This window comes from Phaseolus vulgaris, chromosome 1 (genome assembly GCF_051622355.1).
Source record: "Phaseolus vulgaris cultivar YP4 chromosome 1, ASM5162235v1, whole genome shotgun sequence".
In the NCBI taxonomy this organism is placed as follows: Eukaryota; Viridiplantae; Streptophyta; class Magnoliopsida; order Fabales; family Fabaceae; genus Phaseolus; species Phaseolus vulgaris.
In genome coordinates, this window is record NC_143498.1 from 27,015,754 (window position 1) to 27,041,893 (window position 26,140).

Consider the following 26,140-nt stretch of genomic DNA (forward strand, 5'->3'; position numbering starts at 1 on the left):
GGCTGCTATTACACGTGGAGGGCCTCACAACACCGTGACCCAACTCAGGGGTATTTCGTCGTGTGAGTCCTCCTTCCTTGGAGTGCACCTGGCGCAAGGGGTGACTTTTTGGGTGCCAACTTATGCCCCCAAATCTCTGGTCACTTGCTCTGAGAGCGTATCTACCTTCCTCTCGTACCCTGCACCTGGTTACCCCTGGGCGTGACCCTCTCATGAGTCGTATCTATCCCAAGGGCCTCTCGGGGTGTCACGGGCACTTCGCGAGTCAGATTGCTCTCCACTGGCGCTAGTATTATGGCCTTGAAGCCACCTTTCTCTTCACTTCATCATTTTTCCTGCACTTGGCGGGCCCAAAGCCTCCACGGCGTCACTCCCTCCGTGGTCTTTCCTACCCACGCGTATCGGGGAGTGACACTACCGGTGGCTTGTTTGGCGACGCCGTATCTTGGTGGCACCTTGCCTAGGCGACGTCTTATCCCGGCGACGCCATGTCAAGGCGACGCCCTTCTTTGGCGACGCCTTGTCCTGGCGACGCCTTGTTTAATTATTCTGTTGACTTCCTTTGTTTGTCCCCTTCGTATGGTCTCGCCACGTGTTGACCTTGGCCCCGACGTTGACTTTGACTTTGGTCAACGCCCGGGGGCGGGACGGTACAATATATAAGATATCACCTCAATACATAAGAGTTTGAGCAGATTACTCCCAATCCCAAATGGTAAAATTAGCCACGCATACTTCTAGCACCTGCCATTTTCCCAATTGGGTTACAATTCACTCTATGGTGTTTTCCTCTCAATCTAGCACACTACAATTGAGCCTCTAGCCCTCTATTTATCCTAGTTTTCTAGGGTTAGGTTGCTTTCTATGTCGCGCTAATGGGCTAAATGATAAAACATAAAAAAGGCCCAATCTTTCTTTTCATCTTTTTCCATTCTGGGACATTCTATCTTTATCTTTTTAGCTCAAATCATTCATCTTAAATCCAAATCTCCAATCTTCCTTAGAAATCTGCAATTAACACCAAATTTGGGAATAAAATACTCTTATTCAAATAAAGATCATAAAAAATATAAAAAGGTATAAATTCATAAATTAGGGATTATTTTATATGTAAATTAGCAATAAATTCTCATAAGTGCCTATATTTTAATATGAAATATTATTGAAATTAGGCACTTATCAATGCTGAAAGTAGTGTCGTATCGTCCCCGGTGTGTCTAAACACCAAGATGACCAGGGACTTTGGTGATTACGCCCAAGGAGAAGGTTTCCCGAAGGATGGCGCTTCTCCTACATGACGTGTATTTGCACCAAGTCACCCGACTCTCCACTGCTCCAAACTTCCTCACTGCCTGATGCCCACACTCGAAGGAAACGGCTCCCGCCATTTCCTTGCGAGGTGTCTAGGCATCAGACACCGGGGCTAGTCGTTCTTACCTGGGGAGGGGACGTCCCAAAGGAATCCATTAACCCCTGCCCAGGGACTAAATGCCCGGATTTTAGATATGCTATGCGTACCTTTCAAACTTGACGCCCACACCCGAAGAGTGCGCTCCCGCCACTCCCTTTGGGGTGTCTACACGTCCAAGTTGGTTCGCGCGCTTGGTGTCCACGCCCAGAGGAGATATCCGCGTCCCTCCTGCTGAGGTGTCTACACACCATGGTGGCGGGTTCGTTTCTTAAGGAACCGCGCCCTTTCCTTTTAGCGTTTCTTTACATTGCGAAAAAAGGAAATTGAGACAATGTATACTTAATCTCATTCTTTCACTTGGGTGACCTCATTAAAAAACCCTCAAAAGGGAAAAAGAGTGTCCCCTTTAAAACTGTGTACTACATAATGTTCTTTAACTAAAGTAAAACTTAAAATTGGTTGCGTTCCAGGTGTGTGGAATGGGGCCTCATTCCAGAGTCTCAAGCTTGTACAAACCGTTCCCCTTAGCCTCGGTTACTCTAAAGGGCCCGGTCCACTTGGGAGATAGCTTGTTCTCCAACTCATATGGATGAGCCTTCCGCATGACCAGGTCAGCTACTTGGAACTGTCGCGGCTTCACCTGGGAGCTGTACTGATGCTCTACCCTTCTCTTCACAGCCTCAGCCTTTATCCTCGCCTCTTCCCTGGCCTCGTCCAATATGTCTAGGTTCACCATCCTCTCCTCATTGGATTTCTCTGCCACAAAGATTTGGAAACGGGGCGAGCTCTCATGAATTTCCACTGGGATCATGGCGTCTGACCCGTACACCAGGCTGAACGGCGTTTTCATGGTGGAAGACTGGGGCGTGGTGGGGTAAGCCCACACGATCCTTGGTACTTCTTCTGCCCACGCTCCCTTGGCTTTCTCAAGCCTCCTCTTCAACCCCTTCAACAAAATTCTGTTCGCGGGCTCCACCTGTCCGTTTGTCTGGGGTGTTCGAGAGATGCGAACACCTGCTTGATGCCTACTTCTGAGCACAACTTACCCATTTGCAGGCTGGCAAACTGGGTACCATTATCTGAGACGAAGCGCCTCGGTACACCGAAGCGACACACAATATTTTTCCACACGAAGTGTTGTACCTTGTGTGCCACCTGCGCCACCGGCTCTGCTTCTATCCACTTCGTGAAGTACTCGATGGCGACTATCAAGTACTTCATCTGCCTTATCGCCAAAGGGAAGGGCCCCAGAATGTCGATTCCCCATGTGTGGAAAGGCCACGGGCTATAAATCGACCTCAACTCTTCTGGAGGCGCCTTGTGGCAGTTAGCGTGCATTTGGCACTGCTAGCATCGCTTGGCGTACCTCACGCAATCCTCCCTTACTGTTGGCCAGTAGAACCCTGCACGGATCACCTTGGATGCCAACGACCTCCCCCCTACATGTCTTCCACAGATCCCTTCGTGGAGCTCCGACATTATCCTTGTGCACTCGTCGCTGCTCACACATGTTAGAATCGGGTGCGTGAATCCATGTCTGAATAGTGCTCCATCGATGAGAGTGTACCTCGTGGAGTTTCTCTTTATCCTCTTGCCCTCTCCAGGCTCCGCTGGGAGGATCCGTAGCGCCTGTAGGGCGTCATCCATGTGTCCCCCTCTTCTAAGACGCACACCTGCATACGACCCTCCTCTTTGGGCGAGGCCAGATATACATTAACGCTGGGGACCCTCGCCGTGTCCTGAATCAAAGACCGATGGCTCTTCGGCTTTCCCCTAGTCGTGCTGATATGAAGGACATCCACCCTATTATCTGCCACAAACATTCGTGGCGCCTTGAGAGTCTCCTGGATTACCGTCCTCTGCCTTCCCCCCTTGCCTGAGCTGGCCAGCTTTGTGAGCAGGTCAGCTCTGGCATTCTGCTCCCTTGGGACGTGGACCAATTCAAATGCCACGAACGCCCCCTTCAGCAACTGGACGTACTTCAGATACGCCGCCATCTGTGGATCCTTCGCTTGGTACTCCCCAGTTACCTGCCCCGTGACCAACTGGGAGTCGCTCTTCGCCATCAGACTCCGCGCACCCATCTCCTTGGCCAAGAGCATCCCAGCTATGAGGGCTTCGTATTCTACTTGGTTATTGCTGGCCTTGAATGCAAACCTCAGGGCCTGCTCAATCAGCAAACCCTTTGGCCCCTCCAAGACCACGCCGGCTCCACTTCCTTGCTGGTTGGAGGACCCATCCACTGAAAGCATCCACCGCGAGCCTACCTCCATCTCTTGCTGTGTGCTTCCTGGCGAGAGCTCTGCCAAAAAGTCAGCGTATACCTGCTCTTTGATGGATCCCCTGGGCTCGTATTGAATATCGAACTCAGACAGCTCTACCGCCCAACGAACCATCCTTCCTGCGACGTCTGGCTTTTGCAATACCTTCTGGATAGGGAGGTCCGTCATCACCACCACTGTGAAGCTTTGGAAGTAATGGTGAAGCCTCCTAGCTGAGAACACCACTGCCAGTGCCGCCTTCTCCAATGATTGATACCTCGTCTTCGGCCCCTGCAAGACCTTACTGACGAAGTATATGGGCTTCTGAGTCTCATCCTGCTTTTGAACCAGCACAGAGCTGATGGCCGACTCCATCACTGCGAAATACAAACGGAGGGGCTCGTCGGCCCGCGGCTAGCATAGCACGGGAGGCGTCGCTAGGTACTCCTTTAGCTGAGGAAAGCTGTCTCACACTCCTCTGTCCACACGAAGCGGCTGTTCCTTTTCAGGCACTGAAAGTATGGGTGGCCTTTATCTCCACTAGCAGATACGAACCTCGACAAGGCCGCAATGCGCCCCGTTAGCTACTGCACTTCTTTCACCGAGGCGGGACTCCTCGTCGCTAGGATCGCCGCACACTTGTCGGGGTTCGCCTCTATCCCCCGCTCGGTGAGCATGAAACCTAAGAACTTCCTCGCCTCGACCCCAAAAATGCACTTCTCCGGGTTCAGCTTGAGGCGGTACGTAGCTATTGTGGCGAACAGCTCTTCCAGGTCAGCTGGGTGTCGCCCTCTTTCCTGGGAGGTCACCACCATGTCATCAACATAGGCCTGCACGTTTCTACCTAGCATAGGTGCGAGGATCCTATCCATCAGTCTCTGATAGGTGGTGCTTGCATTCTTTAGTCCGAACGGCGTGACCTTGTAGCAGTAGCTACACGTCTCGGTCATGAATGCCGTTTTACTCTCATCACGTGGATTTATCTTGATCTGATTGTACCCCGAGAATGCATCCAAGAAGCTCAGCATCTTGCAGCCCGAGGCGCTGTCCACCAACGCGTCGATGCTGGGCAGTGGATACGAATCTTTGGGGCACGCCTTGTTCAGGTCTGTGAAGTCGATGCACATTCTCCACTTCCCATTCGCCTTCTTCACTAAGACAACATTGGCCAGCCACTCAGGGTACTAGATTTCCCAGATGTGTCCGGCGCTTAACAACTTCTTCGTTTCTTCCTGCACGACGAGGCGCCTCTCCTCGTTGAACTTCCTCCTCCTCTGTCGTACAGGACGGACCTTGGGGTCCATGGTGAGATGGTGGCACAGACAATCTGGGTCGATGCCCAGCATGTCTGAGGCGGACCATGCGAATGCGTCCAGGTGGTGCGAAATTATCGCCGCCACCTCGTCCCGCTCTTCTTGACTCAGCAGTCGCCCCACCTTGAAGATCTTCCCCCCAATCTGCCTTTCAACCGCATTTTCTACCGGCTCGGGTCGCCTGTCCCGAGCGCTCTCAACGCGAGACTCACCTCCACGACCTTCTCTTCTAGGCGTCGCCCTCTGCGGGCGAGGCCTCCACGGATACTCCCTCCATGGGGGAGGCCTCCCCGAGTACTTCTTCCATGGGCGAGGCCTCCCCATGTGATCCTTCTAAGGGTGCCGCCTCCCTAAGCGCTTCCCCCGCGGGCACGGACTCGACAGGCGCCGCCTCCACGGGTTCCGCCTCCTCCAAAGGCTCCACCTCCATAGGCGTATCTGCATTGGGCGGTCGCTCCACCACCATAAACACTCCCCTTTTTGTTTTTAGGCTATTCTCATAGCACTTCCGGGCCTCCTCCTGATCTGACTTGATCACGATAACCCGGCCACTAAGATTTGGCAACTTCATCTTCATGTGGCGTGTGGAAGCCACTGCCCTTAGCCTATTCAACGCAGGCCTTCCCAACAAAATGTTGTAGGTTGAATTGGCGTTCACGACTAGGTGTCGGATGCTCTCGGTACGTGATGCCGTTCCATCTGTAAACGTCGTCCTCAGCTCCAGGTAGCCACGTACCTCCACTTAGTCCCCTGCGAACCCATACAGACATCCCGTGTATGGCCTCAGCAGGTCAGGGGACAACTGTAGCTTGTTGAATGTGGATTAGAACATGACGTCGGCGGAGCTGCCCTGGTCCACGAGGACTCGGTGTACCCTTCTCACAGCGGTGACGACCGAAATGACCACGGGGTGATTGTCATGGGGGACGACGTCGCGTAGGTCAGCCTTCGTAAACACCAAGTCTGACTCCCACGGGTCATCCAATCCTTCCTGAGCTACTGCATTAACCGATCGCACGTACCTCTTGCGCTGAGAGGCAATGCCTCCTCCTCCTGAGATGCCACCAGAGATGGTGTGTACTTGTCCATGGATCGGCATCTCGTGTGCCTGATCCTCTTCTGGTACTGTCAGGGCCGCGGCTGTAGAAGACCCAGCCAGATAGTCCTTCAGGAACCCACTTTTTACCAACCCGTCCAACTGATGGCCCAACGCCAAGCAGTTGTTGATGTGATGCTCGAACGCTTGGTGGAACTCTTGGGCGTGCGGGTGCAACGCTTGTGCGCTTCTCGCACACCTCGCCCTCTGTGGCGATGTGCTCCAACGCGCGACGCCTTATTTTTGCAAAGCTTTGGGGGCGGCTTCTGATGATTGACTCACAGAATGGTCCAGGGCACATCCCCTTTCTGAACGTGTAGACGATCATCGGCTCCTCCGTGGTGCCAACCTTCACCACCTGCGCCCCGAAGTGATTGATGTATTCTTTCAAGGTTTCGCCTTGATACTGCTTCACGTTGAATAAATCATACGATACCGGTGGAGGAGCCCGGTTCGCTATGTACTGTTCGCGAAACAGCTGTGAGAGCTGTGCGAAGGAAGTGATGTGGCCGTCTAGAAGGCTGATAAACCAGTTCATGGCCATTCCAGTTAACGTGCTCATGAAGAGCTTGCACCTCACGACGTCGGAGCCACCTACTAGCATCATCTGCGTGTGGAACGCAGTGAGGTGCGCTTCGGGGTCTTCCATCCCCGTGAAAGTCACCTTGGGACCTACGAACGTGTGAGGGATCACCGCCTCCATGATCGACTGCGAGAACGGTGTGGAGAACTCCCTGGGTGGCGTGAAACATTCACGATCCTCCGCTTCATGAATCCCAGGGTGGTTGCGCAACTCGCAGCGCAACTCCTCATTCACGCTGCACAACTCTTCATTCCTTGCCTGCGATGCCGCCAGATCCGCCTGTATACGCTCTTGCTCAACCTTTGATGCCGCCATCGCTTGCTGCAGGTCTTGCATCATATCCATGACCTGCTGCATGGTCATGTCACCGCTCTCAGCGCGCGTCGAACTTTGCCTTGTTGTCCTCATTCTTGCAGTTTCTTGAAGAACTTCGAACTGTAACAGTGGTTCTTGAAAATCCTTCGGTGAAAACGAGGGGAATCGCAAACGGCCGGTAGAAACTCAAGAAAACTGGGGAACGAACTGTTGGAACTAATCAAGACCGAAAAGAAACGGTAGAAACTGAGCCAAACTGAAGAACGATCGGTGAAAACTGAGCAAACCACGAACAAACGGTAGAACTAAGCAAACTTCAACTACGAACAGCGAAAACTTGAGCTGGACCGAAAGCAATCGGTGGGACTGCGTAAACTTCAAGATGAACGGTGGATTTTGCAAGATTCTTGGAAAACTTCTCAAAAACTGCTACTGAACCTCTTAGCACTTGCGGTGGAACTGATGTTTTAGATCGGCCCCACGGTGGGCGCCAGATGTTCCCGCTGGTTGACCAGAATGTGCTTCGTGCGTAGCTGTGACTCGCGTATCAAGGACACCTTCGTCTTGGTTCCAGATTTTCACCCTACACCGCCGTGAGTACCTGAAACAGAGAGAACAAAGGGCGTCCTCGCGGCCGTTTGCACTCCGACGATCAAGTCAGTAGGTAGAAAACACCACGCACCTCCGTATCGGAACACCGTAGCTGCGATGTTCTGAAGGCGCGTAACTGTATTCTAACGAACTTCTCTCTGGTGCTCAAATCACTCGTGCGTACAGTGTGTATGCGTGCAAATGATTAGAACGTACCTTACGAATCTTTCAGAAAAGCTTATATACCTTGGGTTTCAAGGCATACTGCCACGTGGCTTCTCTGACTTAAGCGCAGCTCCACGTGGAAGGTCTTACGATGCTGTAACCCAACTTAGGGAAATCCCAGCGTGTAAGTCTTCCTTCCTCGAAGTGAATCAGGCGCAAGGGGTGACTACCTGGGTGCCAACTCATGCGCCCCAGCCTCTAGTCACTCGCCCTGGGAGTGTATCAGCCTTCCTCTCGTACCATGGACGTGGATTACCCCTAGGGCGTGGCCCTCTCCCGGGTCGTATCTGTCCCAGGGATTCTCCAAAGGTGGCGCGGGTAGCCACATCCTACACGTCATGCATGAGTACTTCACGAGTCAGGTTACTCCCTACTGGTACTGGGAAAATGGCCTTGAAGCCACCTTTCTCTTCTCTTTATTACTGTTCTGATGTACCGGGGCCCGAGGCCTCCTCGCCCGTACCGTGGCCTCTTATCATGCCGCCCCCTCTACAGTCTTCCCTACCCGTGGGTATCGGGGGGTGGCACCATCAGGGCCGAAACGCTCTCTTAGGACAACGAGTCGCCTTTAAGGTGGGAGATGCTTAAACCTGTCGACGCCCTCTCCTGGCGACGCCCACACCTGGCGACGCCCACCCCTGGCGACGCCCACACTTGGCGACGCCCATTCTTGGCAAAGCCCAACGCGGTCAATGCACTAACTTTCCTCCTTGGAGCCCCTTGGTGGGTCCCACCGTATGTTTGACTTTGGTCAACGCCCTTTATGTTATTTAATTCACTTTGTTTATTTCAATTATGACAGGATTGTCAGAAGAAAAGCTTAAGAGATAGCTTTGAAGAATGTTACCCCGCATGTACTCTCTCGTTTCGGGTATCGAAAACTAGAGCAATCACTGAGGGTGGAAAAGGAGCAATCTAGACAGGGGACGTCGTCTGAGAATGTGGAAACAAGGGGTCCCTTCTCCTCCATCACCACCTTTTTGCCATGTAAAATGGAAGAGGGCCCGAATTAAAAAGTCGGGTGCACCAAGTTTTGAGCAATCTGAGGTTATCATCGGAAATTTTGTAAGTTATTTTTAACTTTTTTATTTTAAAGCATTAATTATATTAAAAACTGATATGCTTATTGGTACCTGACTAAATGGTGTTTCTATTCTGAACTGGCTGTCGTACACGTGGAGGGCCTCACAGCGCCATGACCCCATCTGGGGACGTTTCTACGTGTGAGTCCTCCTGCTTGGGAGTGCTACTGCGCAAGGGGTGACTTTTTGGGTGCCAACTCATGCCCCCAATCATCTAGTCACTCACTTTGAGAGCGTATCTGCCTTCCTCTCGTACCCTGCACCCGGCTACCCTGGGCGTGACCCTCCTCTTGAGTCGTATCTGTCCCAAAGGCGTCTCTGGGGGCGGCAAGGGTACTTCACGAGTCAGGCTGCCCTACACTGGTGCTGTCACTATGGCTTTGAAGCCACCTTTCTCTTCTCTTTATCACTCCCCCGGATCATCGGGACCTGAGGCCTTCCCACGGCGTCACTCCCTCCATGGTCTTTCCTACCCATGGGTATCGGGGAACCACACTGTGATTGCCTTGCCTTAGTGATATTTGATCTTCGCGACGCCCTGGTTGGGCGACGCCTTCACCTAGGCGACGCCTTGCCTTGGCGACACTTCCTCTTGGCGACGCTGGCACTTGGCGTCTCTTCACCTAGGCGACGCCTTGTGTTGACTTTGATTCCAGGCGTTGACTTTGACCTTGACTTTGTCAACACCCGGATACGGGACGGTACACAAGCCCCCCAGTCTTAAGCCGAAGACTTGTCTTCAGCGCAGAGACTAAGGCCTCGCCCACGCCGTCCACGTGTCACCCTGATGACGTGTCATTCCCTGCTGACTCAACAATTCTCGAATTATTGACGTGACACTCTCTGAACCATAGGGGCGCTCTTAATGCTGATTGGACATCCTCTGAAGCGGGGAAAATAACACCTTTTGGGGCTACGCTTAATCGTGCGCCACGTGGCTCATCACACGGCCAGCCTCTAGAGTCTCTTGCGCTCCCTTTGGGCGCTTAATCCTTTGACACGCGGCACGATCTCATGGCTCATGATTAGCGCCTCTTGGGTTGCAAATGTAACGTTCAAGTTACCCCCAAACCCCGCGCTCACACCACTGTTACATCCATTCTCTCTGCATCTCCGCACTGTTCATCGCCTTCAAACCCTTTCCCTGCAACTCCTGCTCTTTCCTTCGTGCTCTCCTTCCTCCCTTACTTCGACAACAAAGGTATGATTTTCGCACATCCCGACTCTTCTCCTTCGTCGCATTGCATAGTTTATTGAACTGCCTGGGACTGTTTACGTTTATGCGTTACTGTGTTCTTCCGCTTCTCCTTTCTTTTCTGTTCCCTTCTCCTTGTTTCTGGGTTTTCTCGCGTGGGTGGTATTTCCTGGGGTTTTACACCCTTTTCTGTCTTGGCATCACTTTGTTAAAAACCTTTTTCCTTTCTTCTTTCTCCAGCTATTTATTCACACCATGACGCGCCCGAACTCCCAGTCTGGTTCTTCCCCCAAGACCCTCAAGTCCAATTATAAAGCCTTCTATACATGGGCCCCCGACGAGCTTTTGAACGAGTGCACCAGGCTGACATCCTTTCAGGACCTGGAGAATCATCGTGGGGATCCCCACTTGTATAACTTTAATGCCTTCTGCCGCACTCATGACGCGCACATCTCCGTTCGTCCCGGCCGACCGGGGGAACCTGTGTGTGTGGATGACAGACCTAGAAAGGGGAGTCCCTTCTTCTTCATGTACCAGACGCTGTTTAAACGCGTCGGGGTGCGCCTCCCATTCACGCCCTTTGAGAGGGAACTCCTTACTGAGATTAACACAGCCCCCGCCCAGCTCCATCCCAACAGTTGGGCATTTGTAAGGGGCTTTCAAATTCTCTGCGGGCACCTGGGCATCCTTCCTTCCGTGGATGTTTTCTTGCATTTCTTCGAAGTGAAGAAACAGGGGAAAAGCTTTTGGGTAAGCTTCTCCGGCATCGCGGGCAGGATCATACTCTCCCTCTTCCAGAACTCCTATAAAAACTGGAAAGGAAAATTCTTTAGGGTGTGCAGCGCCAAGCACGACCCCACAGCCTTTGACGGCTTTCCCTTGTACTGGACGGAGCACCCTAAGTTGCTCAGGGCCAAAACCCTGGATGAGCTATCCCCTACTGACAGGGAGGTATGCAAGGCCTTGGCTGACCTGGGGATCGTCTTCGATACATTGAAGCTCATCGCGAGCGAATACAACGCTCACGCCCTGACCACATATTTTGGTATGGAGACCCTCCCCTTACCATCTTTCATTATCTGTACCTTACTACCAGATGTTTGTTCCTTTGGCCTCTTTCACCTGTCTTCCCTTATACCATGTGATTCGCGTCTCACGTTTCTACGCGTTTTGTGATTTTGCATAATTGCTTTGGCTTTGACTTCTGCTGCTTGGTTTATCTGAATGTAGGATCGGTGATGGGCGCTTCCAAAAGGATGATGCTGGCGAAAGCGATAAAGGACGCTCGTGCTGCCAAAGCGGGCGCCTCTTCCGCCTCTGCTGCTGACCCAAACCCCCATCAACCCTGCCTCTGCCACCACCGACCCCTACTGAAGCTCCACTAGGCTCATCTTCACCGTCCCCACGTAGCCCTGAGGCGCTTCAGACTCCCGGCTCTCCTCTGCCCATTGATGTCGTTCCTATGGCCGTGGCCTCATCGCCGGCCCCAACCCCCTCGACAAAGGGAAACGGGTCTTGGAGATCATATCCGACGATGAAGACTCGGATGGCGTGGCACCCTTCAAGAGGAGGAAATCTGCAAGGGTTCCCCTCCTACCGGCGGCGTGGCCCCAGGGAGAGGATTCTTTCAGGGACAACCCTCCCAGCGCTACTTCCCTTCCCCCCACAACCGTCCAAAAGGATATAGGCGAAGGCGCCGAGTCTGCTCCACCTCCGCCACCGGCAGAGGTCTCTGCTTCTCCTGCCCCCATCGCTGCCGCCCCCGATTTTATCGCCATCCCTCCTCAAATTATGCATCTGATGAGGGGCTTCAGTCGTGGAACAATGCCAGAGGGCTCCGATAGGAAGGAGGGCATGCCTTTCTACTTGGAGGCCTTCTTGGCGGTGGCCCTTGAATGGCGCACCCAGGCCAGAAACGCTGTTCTGCAAACTCAAACCCTCCAGGCCTTGGAAACAAGGGTAGCTGCCCTGGAGGAGAAAAAGAAGATTCTGGGACGTCAAAACGAAGCTTACCAAACCACCCTGAAGCAGGCGCAGGAGTCCAAAGCAGAGGCTGAAGAACAACTGGCAGAGGCGGTGGAGCTTCAGGCCGACTTCTACGCTCGGGAAGTCGCCCTCAAAGTTCAGGTAACGAGCCTTCAAGACATAGTCGAAGCTTACGAAGAAGTTCAAAAGGACTTGAAGGACCGCTGCTGTGAGCAAGCTGACGGAATGGAGCGGATGGAAGGGGAAATGGCTACCCAGGCCAAAGCTATGGGCCTTCTCCAGGTTGACTACGACAAACTGCAAGTCGAGGTCAGCCGACTCCGTGTGGAGAAGGAGGCTTTGGAGAAGCAGGTAGCTTCTGGGGATGCCACCATTGAGGAGCTAGAGAAGGACAAAAAGACCCTCATCCAGGACATGGCGGGAACTTTCGAGGAGGGATTCCAGGAGGCTCTGGCCCAAGCTGTCTGCATGAATCCGGGGCTCGACATTTCCAACTGCGATTCCACTCACCACATTGTTGATGGAAAAGTCGTGCCCCTGGAACTGGACGATTGAACCGCCACCCTCGACCATCACTTTATTCCTTTACACTTGTTTTAACCTTCTTTGATAAACTTGTAATTCTTTGAATTGTCTGCACTTTCGTTACAACTTTGGGTTTTTGCATGATTACTTTCGTGCCATTGCGATATAGAATTTCGCCTGTGTGATTTTACTTTCGTTCTTTGCCTTCACGTGCTTCGGTTGTTTTGCCTGTACTATACCCGTTTCTTTCACTGTGTTGGGCGGCCTTGTATGTCTGGGGAAGGTCACGCGTCGATGCCCACGCCCATGGAGAGGCTTGCCTAATGGGGCCGTATCGTCCACGGGGTGTCTCTAACACCAAAGCGATCCGTCCCTTGATTCTTAGTGCCCGGCGCCCACGCCTAAGGAGAGGCCCGCTACAGCAGCGCCGTATCGTCCCCGGGTGTCTAAAAACGCCGAGTGCTCTGGGGGGTGGGGGTCGTTCCCTCCATGGTCTTTCCTTCCCATAGGTATCGGGGAACAACCCTGCCAGTGATTCGCTGGCTTTTGGCGATCTCGTCTCCCTCCACAGTCTTTCCTACCTGTGGGTATCGGGGAGGCGACGCCACTAAACTAGCTTTGACCTCTTCGATTTCGTCTCCCTCCACAGTCTTTCCTACCTGTGGGTATCGGGGAGGCGGCACTGCTGATACTTGGGTTGGCGATGCCCGCAACGTCTCATGCTGGCGTCGCCTTTTGTGCCTTTCCTGGCGACGCCTCGGGCGTCTCATGCTGGCGTCGCCTTGGGCGTTATCTTTACTTTGGCCCTGGTCGACGCCTGAGGATGGCGAAGAGCTTAGGGCTTCGCCTGTGCTATCCACGTGGCACTTCTTACATGGCTGATGGGACGTTCAGTCACTCGACTTGATTCTGACTCCTACTGTGCCCCTGACCCGCTCTCGACGGCGCATCGTACCCTTGGGCATTCTGTCGATACGACGTTTTCTGAGTTTAACCAGGGGTGTCAGGGCCATCCTTCCATCTTCCGCCACGTGGCTCGATCGTGCGGTCCATCCATTCGCGTCGTTTAGCGCTATAACTACAATACTTCCATTTGCGTCGTTTGGCGCTCTAACCGCAATATTTGATTCTTCAAAGCTTTGAAACTGTCCTCATCATTTTTGCGCTTTTCGTAAACTATTTGCACCCTTTCTACTTGCACCCTTTCTCTTCTCGCGAAGAGTTCTTCCAGTATTCATTCCCACCAGCGTTTTACCCTTGCGTTACCAGTGGGCCACACGCCTTCGAACCTCCCTGATTCAGTTCAAGAATGTCTTCTCGTGCTACTGCCCCCAGGGTCAACCCCAAGGACCTGTATGCTTGGGCTTCGAGCGAGCTTCTTGACGAATGCTCATGCTTACTCTCCACCAGGGCCATAAGGGAACACAAAGGGGATTCATGCTCCTATAATCACCGTGCCTTCGCGAGGAGGCACGACGACGACATTGCTGTGCTCCCTTGCACTCTAGGGGAGCCAGTGTGTGGAGACGAACGAGCCAACGACGGGGTCCCCTTCTTTTACTTCTATCAGGTGGTTTTCAAAACCATCGGCGTGCGCCTGCCCTTCTCCAGGTTCGAGAAGGAACTGCTGACGGAGATCAATGCCGCTCCGGCCCAGTTATATCCCAACAGCTGGGCTTTTGTCAAGGCCTTTGACATCCTTTTCGGGTTTCTGGGTTGTGCACCCTCGGTTGACATCTTTCTTCACTTCTTCGAGGTGAAGAGGCAAAGGAACAACCTCTGGGTAACTCTCAGTAACGTTCCTGGCAGAGTTCTCCTGACCCCCTTCCAAAACTCATTCACTGGGTGGAAAGGCCGGTTCTTCAAGATCTGCTGCTCTGACCTCGTTCCCTCCGCCCTGGATGGTTTTCCACTGTACTGGGTGAGGGAGACGAGGGCCCTCAAATCCAAACCCTTCAAGAAGCTAGCCCCGAATGACCAGGTGGTTTGCCGGATTCTCGCTGAGGTGGGAGGTTTTGACTCTGCCACCTTGATCAGTTTGGAGTTCAACGCTGGAACTCTCGGAAAGTATATATGTATGAGTCACTGCCCTAGAAACTTCCGCCTTTATTGCTTCCGCATTACACATTCATCTCCCTTGGTGCAGGTTCGAAAATAAACCAAGAGCGGAGGTCACGACTTACCCGAGCTCTGCGGACTGAGAGCGGGGCTTCGTCTTCTTCCCGTGTTGACACCGATGGCCACTGAAAAGTTGTTCGTTTGTGTTTTTGTATGAGTTGTAATGTTTGCCCTATTCGCATTACTCCCATTTGTATCGAACACTGCTTGTAACATCAACTTTACTATACCATACTTGGTTTTTGTAACGCCGCTTTACTTTGCATACGTCTCATATATTGTGCGCTTTTCCTCCGTCATGTTTCTTAGCGGCGCCTGCACTCAGGCGACACCTTTCTTCTTGGCGACGCCTTTCTTCTTAGCGACGCCTTCTTTCTTGGCGACGCCTTCTTTCTTGGCGACGCCTTCTTTCTTGGCGACGCCTTCTTTCTTGGCGACGCCTATCTTCTTGGCGGCGCCTTTTTTCTTGGCGACGCCCCTTTTACTAGCGACGCCTCACGCTACTTCAAACGGAGAAAGATAAAGACTGAGAACCAAGGCACGGTTTTTTCTCAAACTTTTTTTTTTCTTTTATTTGGGTGACCTCATTAAAAAACCTCGGAAAGGGAAAAATAGCGTCCCCTTTAACAAAACTGTTACATAGCTGCTTTACATAAGTCAACTAAAATAAAACTTCAGGTTGGCTGCATTCCAACTGCGCGGGATGGGACCTTCTTCCAAGGTCTCTAGGCTGTACGAACCGTTGCCCTTAGCCTCGGTAACTCTGAAGGGTCCGATCCACTTGGGAGACAACTTATTCTCCAGCTCGTATGGGTGAGCTTTCCTCATAACTAGGTCGCCAATCTGAAACTGTCGCGGCTTTACCTTAGGGCTTTATTGTCGCTCTACTCTTCTCTTCACCGCTTCAGCTTTTATTCTGGCTTCTTCCCTGGCTTCGTCTAGTAGATCCAGGTTTACCCGCCTTTCTTCGTTGGATTCCTCCACCACAAAGTTTTGAAAACGTGGTGAGCTTTCATGTATTTCTACCGGGATCATCGCGTCCGACCCGTACACCAAACTGAAAGGCGTCTCTATGGTAGAAGATTGGGGAGTGGTGTGGTATGCCCATACGATCCTTGGAACTTCCTCCGCCCACGCCCCTTTGGCCTTCTCTAACCTTCTCTTTAACCCCCTCAGCAAAACTCTGTTTGCTGACTCCACTTGCCCGTTGGTCTGGGGGTGTTTGACTGACGTGAACACTTGCTTGATACCTATCTCAGCGCACAGATTTCTCAACTGCTGACTGGCAAACTGGGTCCCGTTATCGGATATCAAGCGCCTAGGTACGCCAAAGCGGCACACAATGTTCTTCCACACAAAGTGTTGTACCTTGTGCGCAGTAATCTGTGCCACGGGCTCTGCCTCTATCCACTTGGTGAAGTACTCGATGGCAACGATCAAATACTTCATCTGCCTTATCGCCAGTGGGAACGGGCCCAGGATGTCGATTCCCCATGTATGAAAAGGCCACGGGCCATATATGGATCGCAGTTCTTCTGGCGGCACCTTGTGCCAGTCAGCGTGCTTTTGGCATTGCCTGCAGCGCTGGGCGTGTCGCGGACAGTCCTCTTTTACTGTTGGCCAGAAGAACCCTGCGCATATCACCTTGGAGGCTAAGGACCTTCCCCCTACGTGGCTCCCGCAAATGCCTTCGTGGAGCTCCGCCATTATCCTGGTACACTCGTCGCCACTTACACACGTTAGGATAGGGTGAGTGAACCCGTGCCTGACCAACACTCCATCCACCAGAGTATATCTTGCGGCATTTCTTTTGACCTTCTTACCCTCTTCTGGCTCCACTAGGAGAGCCCCATCCGCCAGGTACCGTTTGTATGGCGTCATCCAGGTGTCTCCCTCGGCTAGGACACATACCTGCATTTGCCTTCCTTCTTCAGGCATATCCGCGTACGTGCTGATGCGGGGCGTCTTCAGCGTATCTTGGGTCAGAGAGCGATGATTCCTTGGACTCTCTCTTGATGTACAGATCTGGAGGACATCCACCCTGTTATCTTCCACGAATTTACGTGGAGCTTTGAGCGTCTCTTGGATCACTGTCCTCTGCCTACCCCCCTTGCCTAAGCTGGCCAGCTTGGCAAGCAGGTCGGCTCTGGCATTCTGCTCCCTTGGGACATGTATCAGCTCAAGAGCGTTAAATGCTCCCTTCAATAGTTAGACGTATCTTAGATACGCGCCATCTGTGGGTCCTTCGCCTGGAACTCACCTGACACCTTCCCCGTAATCAGCTGGGAATCGCTTTTCACCAGGAGGTTCTGCACGCCCATCTCCTTGGCCAGGAGCATTCCTGCTATCAGGGCTTCGTATTCCACCTGATTATTACTTGCCTTGAAGGCGAAGCGTAGAGCTTGCTCAATCAGTACGCCGTTGGGTCCCTCCAAGACTATTCCCGCACCACTCCCTTGTTGGTTGGAAGAGCCATCAACCGAGAGCAACCACTGCGAGCCCACCTCCACCTCTTGCTCACCTCCTGGTGAGAGTTCCGCTATCATCCTCGGTTTTGCCGCCAATCTCCCTCTCCACGGCGTTAGCCGCCGGTTGTTCCCTGCTATCATCCTCGACGGGCGCCGCCTCTTCCACGGTCACCGCGTCGTCAGGGCCTTCCTCCATGGGTGCATCTGTTTCTGGCGTCGCCCTCGCGGGTACGGCCTCGTTAGGCGTCGACGCAGCGGGCGTCGCCTCAATCATCGTCGTGTCTGCACACGGCGGACGCTCATACACCATGAACACGCCTCTCTTCGTTTTCAGGCTGTTCTCATAGCATTTCCTTGCCTCCTCCTGATCTGACTTGATGACTATCACCTTGCCACTGAGGTCCGGCAGCTTCATCTTCATATGGCGTTTGGAGGCTACTGCGTTCAACCGGTTCAACGCCGGCCTGCCCAACAAGATGTTGTAAGGGGAGCTGGCGTTCAAGACCAAGTACCGGATGCTTTCGGTACGCGAGGCCTCTCCGTCCGTTAACGTAGTCCTCAACTCCAGGTAGCCTCGGACTTCCACCTGGTTGTCCGCAAACCCATACAGGCACCCTGTGTAGGGCCTCAAAAGGTCGGGGGATAACCGCAACTTATTGAATGTCGACCAGAACATGACGTCTGCTGAACTTCCCTGGTCGACAAGAACTCTGTGCACCTTTCTCCCAGTTGTGACAACTGAAATGACCACGGGGTCATTGTCGTGCGGCACCACGTCTCGGAGATCCCCTCTCGTGAATACGAGGTCCGACTCCCACGGCTCACCCGAGATTCTTTTTTCGATCGAGTTGACCCCCCTCGCGTATTTCTTTCGCTGGGAGGCGGTGGGTCTTCCGCCGGAAAATCCTCCAGCTATGGTATGGACCTCGCCGAGAACCGGCGTCTCGTGTGCTTGTTCTTCCGCTGGCGGCGGCAAGGTGGCGGTCGTTGTGGGTTCTGCGACATAATCCTTCAAAAACCCGGTTCTCACCAGCTCATCCAGCTGGTAACCCAACGACAGGCAGTTATCAATGTGGTGACCGAAAGCCTCGTGGAACTCACACCAAGAGTCTTTCCGAGGCCCCAACACCTTATTGGACTTCGCCGGTCGCCTCAATCTCTCAGCTATATTAGGCACGGCGATCAGGTCCTTCAATTCCACCACAAAATTGTATCGCCGGCCTCGTTCTTTCTCTGGCCGGGCGATCGCCTCCCGCTGGACCCCGGGGCTGGGGCTTTTTGGCCTTGTAGGGGCGTCTCCCATCTGGTTTCTTCCTTCCCGTCGTGGTCTCATTGACCCTGGCGGGTTGAGCTCGCGTCGGTCCCCTTGGGCGCGAGGGTACGACGCTGGTGCGCTTCACGCACACCTCTCCCTCAGAATCGATATGTTCTACCGCCCGACGCCGTAGTTCAGCAAAAGTCCTAGGGCGGTTGCGAATGATGGATTCCCCAAAAGGGCCGGGGCATACGCCTTTCACGAACGCGTACACAATCATAGGTTCCTCTATCGTACCAACCTTTACTACCTGGGCCCCGAAGCGATTGATGTATTCCTTTAGGGTCTCCCCTTGATACTGTTTCACATCAAACAAATCGTAGGAGACCGGCGGCGGGGCCTTGTTTGCTAGGTATTGTTCCCTGAAAAATTGTGACAGTTGTCGGAAAGAGGTGATATGACCGTCCGGTAAGCTGATAAACCAGTCCATAGCCATCCCAGTCAAGGTGCACATAAAGAGCTTGCACTTGGCAGCGTCAAAGCCGCCTACCAGGACCATCTGTGTGTCAAATGCAGCGAGGTGCGTCTCAGGGTCCTCCATCCCGGTGAAGATCACCTTGGGCCCCGCGAACGTGTTCGGGATCACTGCATCCAGAATCTCCTGCGAGAAGGGAGTGGAAAACTCCCTTGGCGGGGAGTGGTTATCCATCTCATCATGTTCACGTTTCCCCCGATTATTTCGCAGACCCCGGTGCAACTCCTCATTTACACGGCGGAGCTCTTCATTCCTCTCATGCGAGGCTTCGAGATCTGCTTGCATGCGTTCCTGTTCCAGTTTCGACTCCGCCATATCCTCCTGCAGCCCCCACATTATCTCCAGGCCCTGTTGCATGGATAGTTCTGCTGGGGCCGCGCGTGCAGTTCCCCGTCTTGTGGTGGCCATTGTCACGGTCTTTTCAAACCTCCTCCAACGTTGCTATAACTTGGTAGATCTTCTCAAATTTGTGATGGGACAGATGTTTTATATCGGCCCCACGGTGGGCGCCAAATGTTCCGTCCGGTTGACCTGGGACGTTTTCGTGCGCAACCTCGACCGTCTGCTAGGGACTCCTTCCCACTGATCACTTGTGGATTCCTGCAAAGAAGGACAAAAGGGCGCCCTAGCGGCCGTTTGCACTCCGACGCTCAAGTCAGCCAGCAAGAAACACCAAAAACTATGCAGCTCCGTATCGGAGCACCGCGTATGGCACTCTGAAGGTGGTAAAAAGGAAACTGTGTTTGGTGTATATTTTCTCGTCCTAGCAAAAATCTTTCCCTAGTCCCTTGTGCGTAACCTCAAGGCTCGAGCAAGCGACTAGAGTTGATCCGGTCGGTCATCGATAGTGAATGACGTCAGCAGCAGGTAACCACGTGGACCACTCGCAGGGTGACACGTGGATCAGGTGACAGAGAGATCAGGGAGGAGATCACCCGGTATGGTGATCGGTGGTCAATAACCGAGTGACCACCGACAGATCAGTTCCAAGATAAAAACCCCGGGGGAGAACGCGAGAAGCAATAGAGCACCGATTAGTCATCGGGTGCATGGTCATCGGGGTTTCGTGTTACACGCAGTTAAACCGGGACTGAGATTCCCAGCGAGAGCGTTATGCATGGACCTCGCATGATCATACCTCAGAGAAAGAAGAGCTCCTCGCCGGTATAATCGTGCACGAGAGTGGCCTGAGGGAGTTAGTAAACCAGTCAGTGATTGGTGACTCTCTCAACCCATTACGTGCATGACATCGTGAAGGGGAAATCGTGTATGCAGAGAGCAATGCTTGGTGAGTGTGCCTAGTCCAACCACACTCGGCGTTCTCTTGGGAATGAGCGATTCACCAGATGGAAGAAACGCACTAAGTTACTCTGCAAGGGAATAACTTAGGCGCACAAAGAGATGCGCTAGAGCCCTTCAGGTAGTGGCACATGAACGGTTAGATGTGAGTTGCATGCCTCCACGTGTCACTGTCTGAGAGGGGCGCGACCCAGATAAAGGTGCACTCCGTGTCATGAAAGGTACAGACAGAAAACACAGACACCCACGTCTTCACTGATTGTGGTACGTTTTCGCATAAAAGCATAACAGAATTCTGACACACGCAGAGAATAGCGTAACAGAATTCTGTTAGGCACAAACACAGAGAGAATAAAAAGAGGGAATCAGAGAGAGATACACACACATTTTTTTTAGTTAGTGATTCTGTGACCTAACTTGAGCGTTGGAGTGCAAACGACCGCTAGAGGCGCCGTCTATGTGTTTTGTAGGTTGCATTTGAAGTTCCCAGAGAAGGTTCTAAGAGCACTCTTGCAGATAGCACAGTTGCCATAGGCGGGGTAAGGAGCGACAAGGCAATTCCTCCACGCTTGAGTTGTCGACAGGATCAAGAGTGTTTCTGGAAAATTTGCCAAAAGTTCGAACCCCGTTCCCAACATTCTCGGCGCTATTTAAACTACCCAAGCATTTAAAGCGCCTTAAAGCGCTTTTATTCATAAAACGTAACGCACTAAATTAACGCGTCTAATTAGAAAACGTGGCGCATTTAAGACGTTGAAACGCTTGGGAGCCTTTATAGTACCTTAAACGCTCGAAACAGAAACTGTATTAAATGACTTTAATTACCTGGTACCTGACTAAATGGTGTTTCTATTCTGACCTGGCTGTCGTACACGTGGAGGGCCTCACAGCGCCATGACCCCATCTGGGGACGTTTCTACGTGTGAGTCCTCCTGCTTGGGAGTGCTACTGCGCAAGGGGTGACTTTTTGGGTGCCAACTCATGCCCCCAATCATCTAGTCACTCACTTTGAGAGCGTATCTGCCTTCCTCTCGTACCCTGCACCCGGCTACCCTGGGCGTGACCCTCCTCTTGAGTCGTATCTGTCCCAAAGGCGTCTCTGGGGCGGCAGGGGTACTTCACGAGTCAGGCTGCCCTACACTGGTGCTGTCACTGTGGCCTTGAAGCCACCTTTCTCTTCTCTTTATCACTCCCCCGGATCATCGGGACCTGAGGCCTTCCCACAGCGTCGCTCCCTCCATGGTCTTTCCTACCCATGGGTATCGGGGAACCACACTGTGTTTGCCTTGCCTTAGTGATATTTGATCTTCGCGACGCCCTGGTTTGGCGACGCCTTCACCTAGGCGACGCCTTGCCTTGGCGACGCTTCCTCTTGGCGACGCTGGCACTTGGCGTCTCTTCACCTAGGCGACGCCTTGTGTTGACTTTGACTCCAGGAGTTGACTTTGACCTTGACTTTCTCAACGCCCGGATACGGGACGGTACAGTAATTATGAGGCCAAAAAGATTCTTTGTCCAATGGGTATGGAGTATAAAAAGATACATGCATGTCCAAATGATTGTGTATTATACCAGAAAGATTTTGAATTGTTGAAAAGTTGTCTGAGGTGTGGGTTATCACGTTATAATTTTATACAAAAAGATGATGATACTATTGAAGATATAGAATAGCATGGACCGCCAATGAAGGTTATGTGGTATCTTCCCATCATTCCAAGGATGAAGCGTTTGTTTGTGATCCTGCCTGTTGACCAGAACGCTGGAACTTGCCTCGTCAAACTTGGATCGACGTGTGCACCGCTTCTACCTCCGTCCATCGTCGCGATCCACCTCAAGAACCTGCAAAAGAACAGAGCGGCGCCGCAGCGGCCGATCGCACTCCAACGCCCAAGTCAGTGACCGAACCACCAAATACTAAGATCAATAACACTCAAGAACTCTCAAGGAACCGTGCAATGTTCTCTCTCACAGTATGCTCAAGAAGTCGCAAGCGTGAAGAGTATAATCTGAACGTGCGTACCTCAAGAGTTCGTTGGGGAACCCTTAAATACCTGGCCACTTTCTCTCTCCTGGCAGTTACAGACCTGGACACGTGGCTCGCATCCAGTCGTACACGTGCCACCATCTGGAGCCTCCCTGACTTGGGCGCTGCTTCTGACTCTCTTTTGGCTAAGTTACCTATGCATGGTACTGCCCAGTGCATAGCTAACTTGGAGTGCGATCTTTACTAGGATTGGCGAGTTAGGGTGCCTTCGTACACCTTCCCTGTGGTCTCGCCGGCCGCCTTCATAATCTGCACCACCTTCATCTTCGGCGATGTGCTTGCTTCGGCGATCTCCAAGCACTTGGTCGCCTGAGTTTACATCTGGCGACTTCATCTTTACCCGGTGATCGCCGGTTCTGGTATGCTGGAGATCGGAACACGCCAACTTAATAACCGGCGACTTCACGAGCCCCCCGACTTCTTTCCCTTCTGCCAACCTGGCGTCTTGTCAACATGCCGATACTGTAGCTTGATGCCACGTCATCACATCCGACTACCAGGGCGGTACACAAGCCCCTCAGTCTTAAGCGAAGACTTGTCCAGCGAAAAGACTAAAAGAGTCACGTCAATATCGATCTACGTGGCTCTGGCGCAGAATTTCAAGCGGTTGTACTTTCTGCTTTTCTGACGCTCCACCAAACACCTCACCCATCGCTCGACACGTGGCTTCATCAACGGTTACCTTCAGTTAACGTTTGCGCTTCCCAAACCCATTTCGAAAAACCCTTAAACCCATTTTCGCTCCACTGTTCCATCACTTTTCTTCGTATTCTCAAACGCTCCAACTTTCTTCTGCAAAAAAGCTCTCAACGTTCTTCAACTTCCTGAATCACCAACTTCTTCCATCACTCTTCCGATCATCAAAAGGTACTTCCTTTCCTTCTTCTGCTGGTTTTTCCTGCATTTTAACCGATTCGCATCATCCTTTAACTGTCTGGTGCATACGCTGTGGGTTGTCTTTTCCATTTCTCCTTTCTCGTAACTTAGGGCTTCGTCAATCGTTGCAACGAACCTACGTTCGTTCGTTTTTCACCCTTCTCCCATGATCGAGTCAGCCTCTGCGAACCTTGATCATTTTTCCTTTCCTTTGCAGCTTCAACAATGACTCGCTCAAAGATCACCCCAAATCCTCCTCCTTCATCACGAAACCCTTCCTCACAAGCACACGACCCACCGCGAGCACGCGGCGCTTCGTCTTCTCAGGCTGAGAGGCCTGCACCTTCCCGCCCCAACCCGGCCCAGGCTACTCCGCCTGTCACCGGAAGAGCCTCCGTCCCCCCACCAGACTTCAAAAAACTGTATCCCTGGGCCAACTCGACCCTGTTGGGGGAAACATCTTCATGTGAACACTGCTGGGGCAGTTCTGCGATTGACGAAGGGGGATGAGCCTCACCAATCATTCCACAAGGAGCACGACGAGAAGATGACAGTGCTACCTTGCCCCCCTGGCCTGCCAGTTTGCACCGACGACAAGGCGAGCAACAATGGGCCCTTCTGTTTCGTTTACACAACTTTATTCAAGAAGGTGAAACTCAGGTTTCCCTTCATTCGCTTTGAGAGGGAGCTTCTCACCGAGCTCAACATCGCCGCCGCCCAGCTTCATCCCAACAGTTGGGCGTTTGTGCGGGCGTTCCAAGTCATGTGCGACCACCTGGGGTTGCCAGCATCTGTGGATGTCTTCTTGTTTCTTTTTTAAGCCAAGCACCCAGGAGATCGCCTGTGGGTTAGCTTGAACGGGATTGCTGGGAGGTCGATCCTCTCCATCTTCCAGCAATCCTATAAAGACTGGAAGGGCAAGTTTGTCCAGATACGCCCCAACGACAAGGACGCTTCCTTGCTCGACGGTTTCCCCTTGTACTGGGTAAACAAGGGGAACAAAGAGTCCAAAAGCAGCTTCAGGAGACCCAGAAGTCCTGATAGCATGGGCGCTTTGGACAGAGATCTCTGTTTCTTCTGGAAGAGTGTGGCGGACGCCAACATCACCTTCCTCACCACCACACTCATCTGCTTCGAGTTCTTCGAGGACCAACTCGAAGTTCGAATAGGTTAGAACGTTTAAGTTCTTGTTCTAATACTGCTTCTGTTAACTGTTTCTGGGCGTCTTGTGCGTTGTGCGCAAGACTTTGGTTTTATTTTTCTGCACCCTTTATCTGCTTTGCTGCATATTGCCTTATGCATTTATTTTCTCTCTGAACTAACCCATGCATTTTTGCTCTATGCAGATAATATGTTGGGCCAGGGCAAGCTCGCTGAACTGAGGGCGCTCACCCGAACCCACGGGTTTGCATCGGGTTCACAAACCGTGCCAAACTCGGTGGTGGAGATCGCCGCCGCACAGGGCCGATCGCCACCCAAGGGCCCCTCACCTCCCGATGTCCAACCCGCCACTCAACGCAAGAAGCTTGTCCTCAGAAAACCCAAGAGGAAAGCTCCCCAAGTAGTCCACGAGGAGGAGGAGGAAGACGACGAGGCCACTGAAGATGGCCTTGTTACGAAGAGGATGAGGGTGGCACCTTCTTCACCACCTGCTCCACCCCCTCTTCCGACATCAACACCGCCATCCACGCCTGCTCCACCTCCAACATTGCCTCCTCCGCCAGCTCCTGCCTCACCAGTCCAAGCAATTCCATTGGCAACTGCGCCACCTGCGGTTGAGGCCCCCGAGCCAAACTTCATGGAGGATCCCCCAAGCGCCTCCACGCCTTGTGCAACAGCTGGAGGGGGTCCTCCTTCAAATGCCTCAGCCGCAGACGTTGCTCCAATCAGGGATGAGGTTGCCCATACCTCTCCAATTCTGATTACTGAATCCCCGACGTCGCCACCGCGCCAAGAAGCACCTGCTGAGCAACCAACTAAAGAAGGTGGCGGCGAGAGCCAACAACAGGCCCACCCGGTGCCTCCACCAGCAAGCCTCTCTCTCGAGGTCACAAGGATGTGGGAGCCTTTCTCGGCCAAACTGAAGATGATGGCAGAGGACTTCCCCACCATTATATCTAGAGCTGTGGAGAGCTCCACCAGGAAGCTCCAGGATGACCTCTTCAACCTTCGAACTGAGAATAGCACTATGAGGGTTGAGGTGGAGAAGTTGTCCTTCAATTTGAAACTCGCGGAGATTGAACACTCCCGAGTAGAAGATGCGATGAGCACCGAGCTCCGGTTGGCGCGCAAGGAGGCCACCGATCTACACCACAAGGTGCAGCTTCTGGCTCAAGAGAAGATTGACCTGGAAAGCAAGATTGTACCTTATCACGTTAGGGTGGCTGACCTAGAGGCCTTAATAAAAACTGACGCCGCCAAGGTGAAGAAACTGGAGCAGAGGTCAGCTGATCGAGAGATCTTCCTGGGAAAGGTGGAAAAAGAAAGGGACGACACCATGGCGAAACTTGCTGAAGCCAACACAGAGAAGGGGAAAATCGCTGCTGAATTGGGCCAAGTGCAAGCAGAATCCAAGAAGGTTGCTGAAGACCTTCTTCAAGCTCAAGGAACCATTGAACAACTCAAGAAGCAAGCTGAAGAGCTGGAGCAGCAGAACAAGGGGCTGAAGGAACAAACTGAAGAACTCAAGAAACAGATTGAAGAGCTTAATCTGAGTTCTGCCCAAATTCTGGCTGCTGGATTCGAGGCTGCACGGGAACAGTTCGCCTGCTTGTTCCCCGATCTGGATCTCAGCATGGTGTCCCTTAACAATGAGGTGGTGGATGGGAAAGTGGTTCCCGCTGAAGACTGATCAATTTCCCCTCATCCACCACCTTTATGCTTTTTCTTTGTATGTAATTGTAATAAACTTCATATTTTCCTGTATATGTGTTTTTGAACTGATACTTATTTCAATGGCAAA

At 52.5% G+C, this 26,140-nt stretch overlaps 1 protein-coding gene across 1 annotated transcript; it reads right to left on the minus strand.

Annotated features, from left to right (window-relative positions):
• Window positions 1-2,337: 2,337 nt before the first annotated feature.
• Window positions 2,338-4,047, minus strand: LOC137815812 (uncharacterized). The gene is made up of 2 exons (XM_068618925.2): window positions 3,392-4,047; window positions 2,338-2,425 (listed from the first exon to the last, which is right to left on the minus strand). The coding sequence occupies exons 1-2, from the start codon at window positions 4,045-4,047 to the stop codon at window positions 2,338-2,340; spliced, it is 744 nt and encodes a 247-aa protein (XP_068475026.2).
• Between the last annotated feature and the right edge of the window lie 22,093 nt (window positions 4,048-26,140).

Coding starts and splice junctions, on each gene's coding strand:
- LOC137815812 (XM_068618925.2), bottom strand. CDS start 4,047: ATGGAGTCGGCCATCAGCTCTGTGCTGGTTCAAAAGCAGGATGAGACT. Junction 2,426..3,391: donor CAGATGGCGGCGTATCTGAA/GTACGTCCAGTT, acceptor GGCATCAAGCAG/GTGTTCGCATCTCTCGAACA.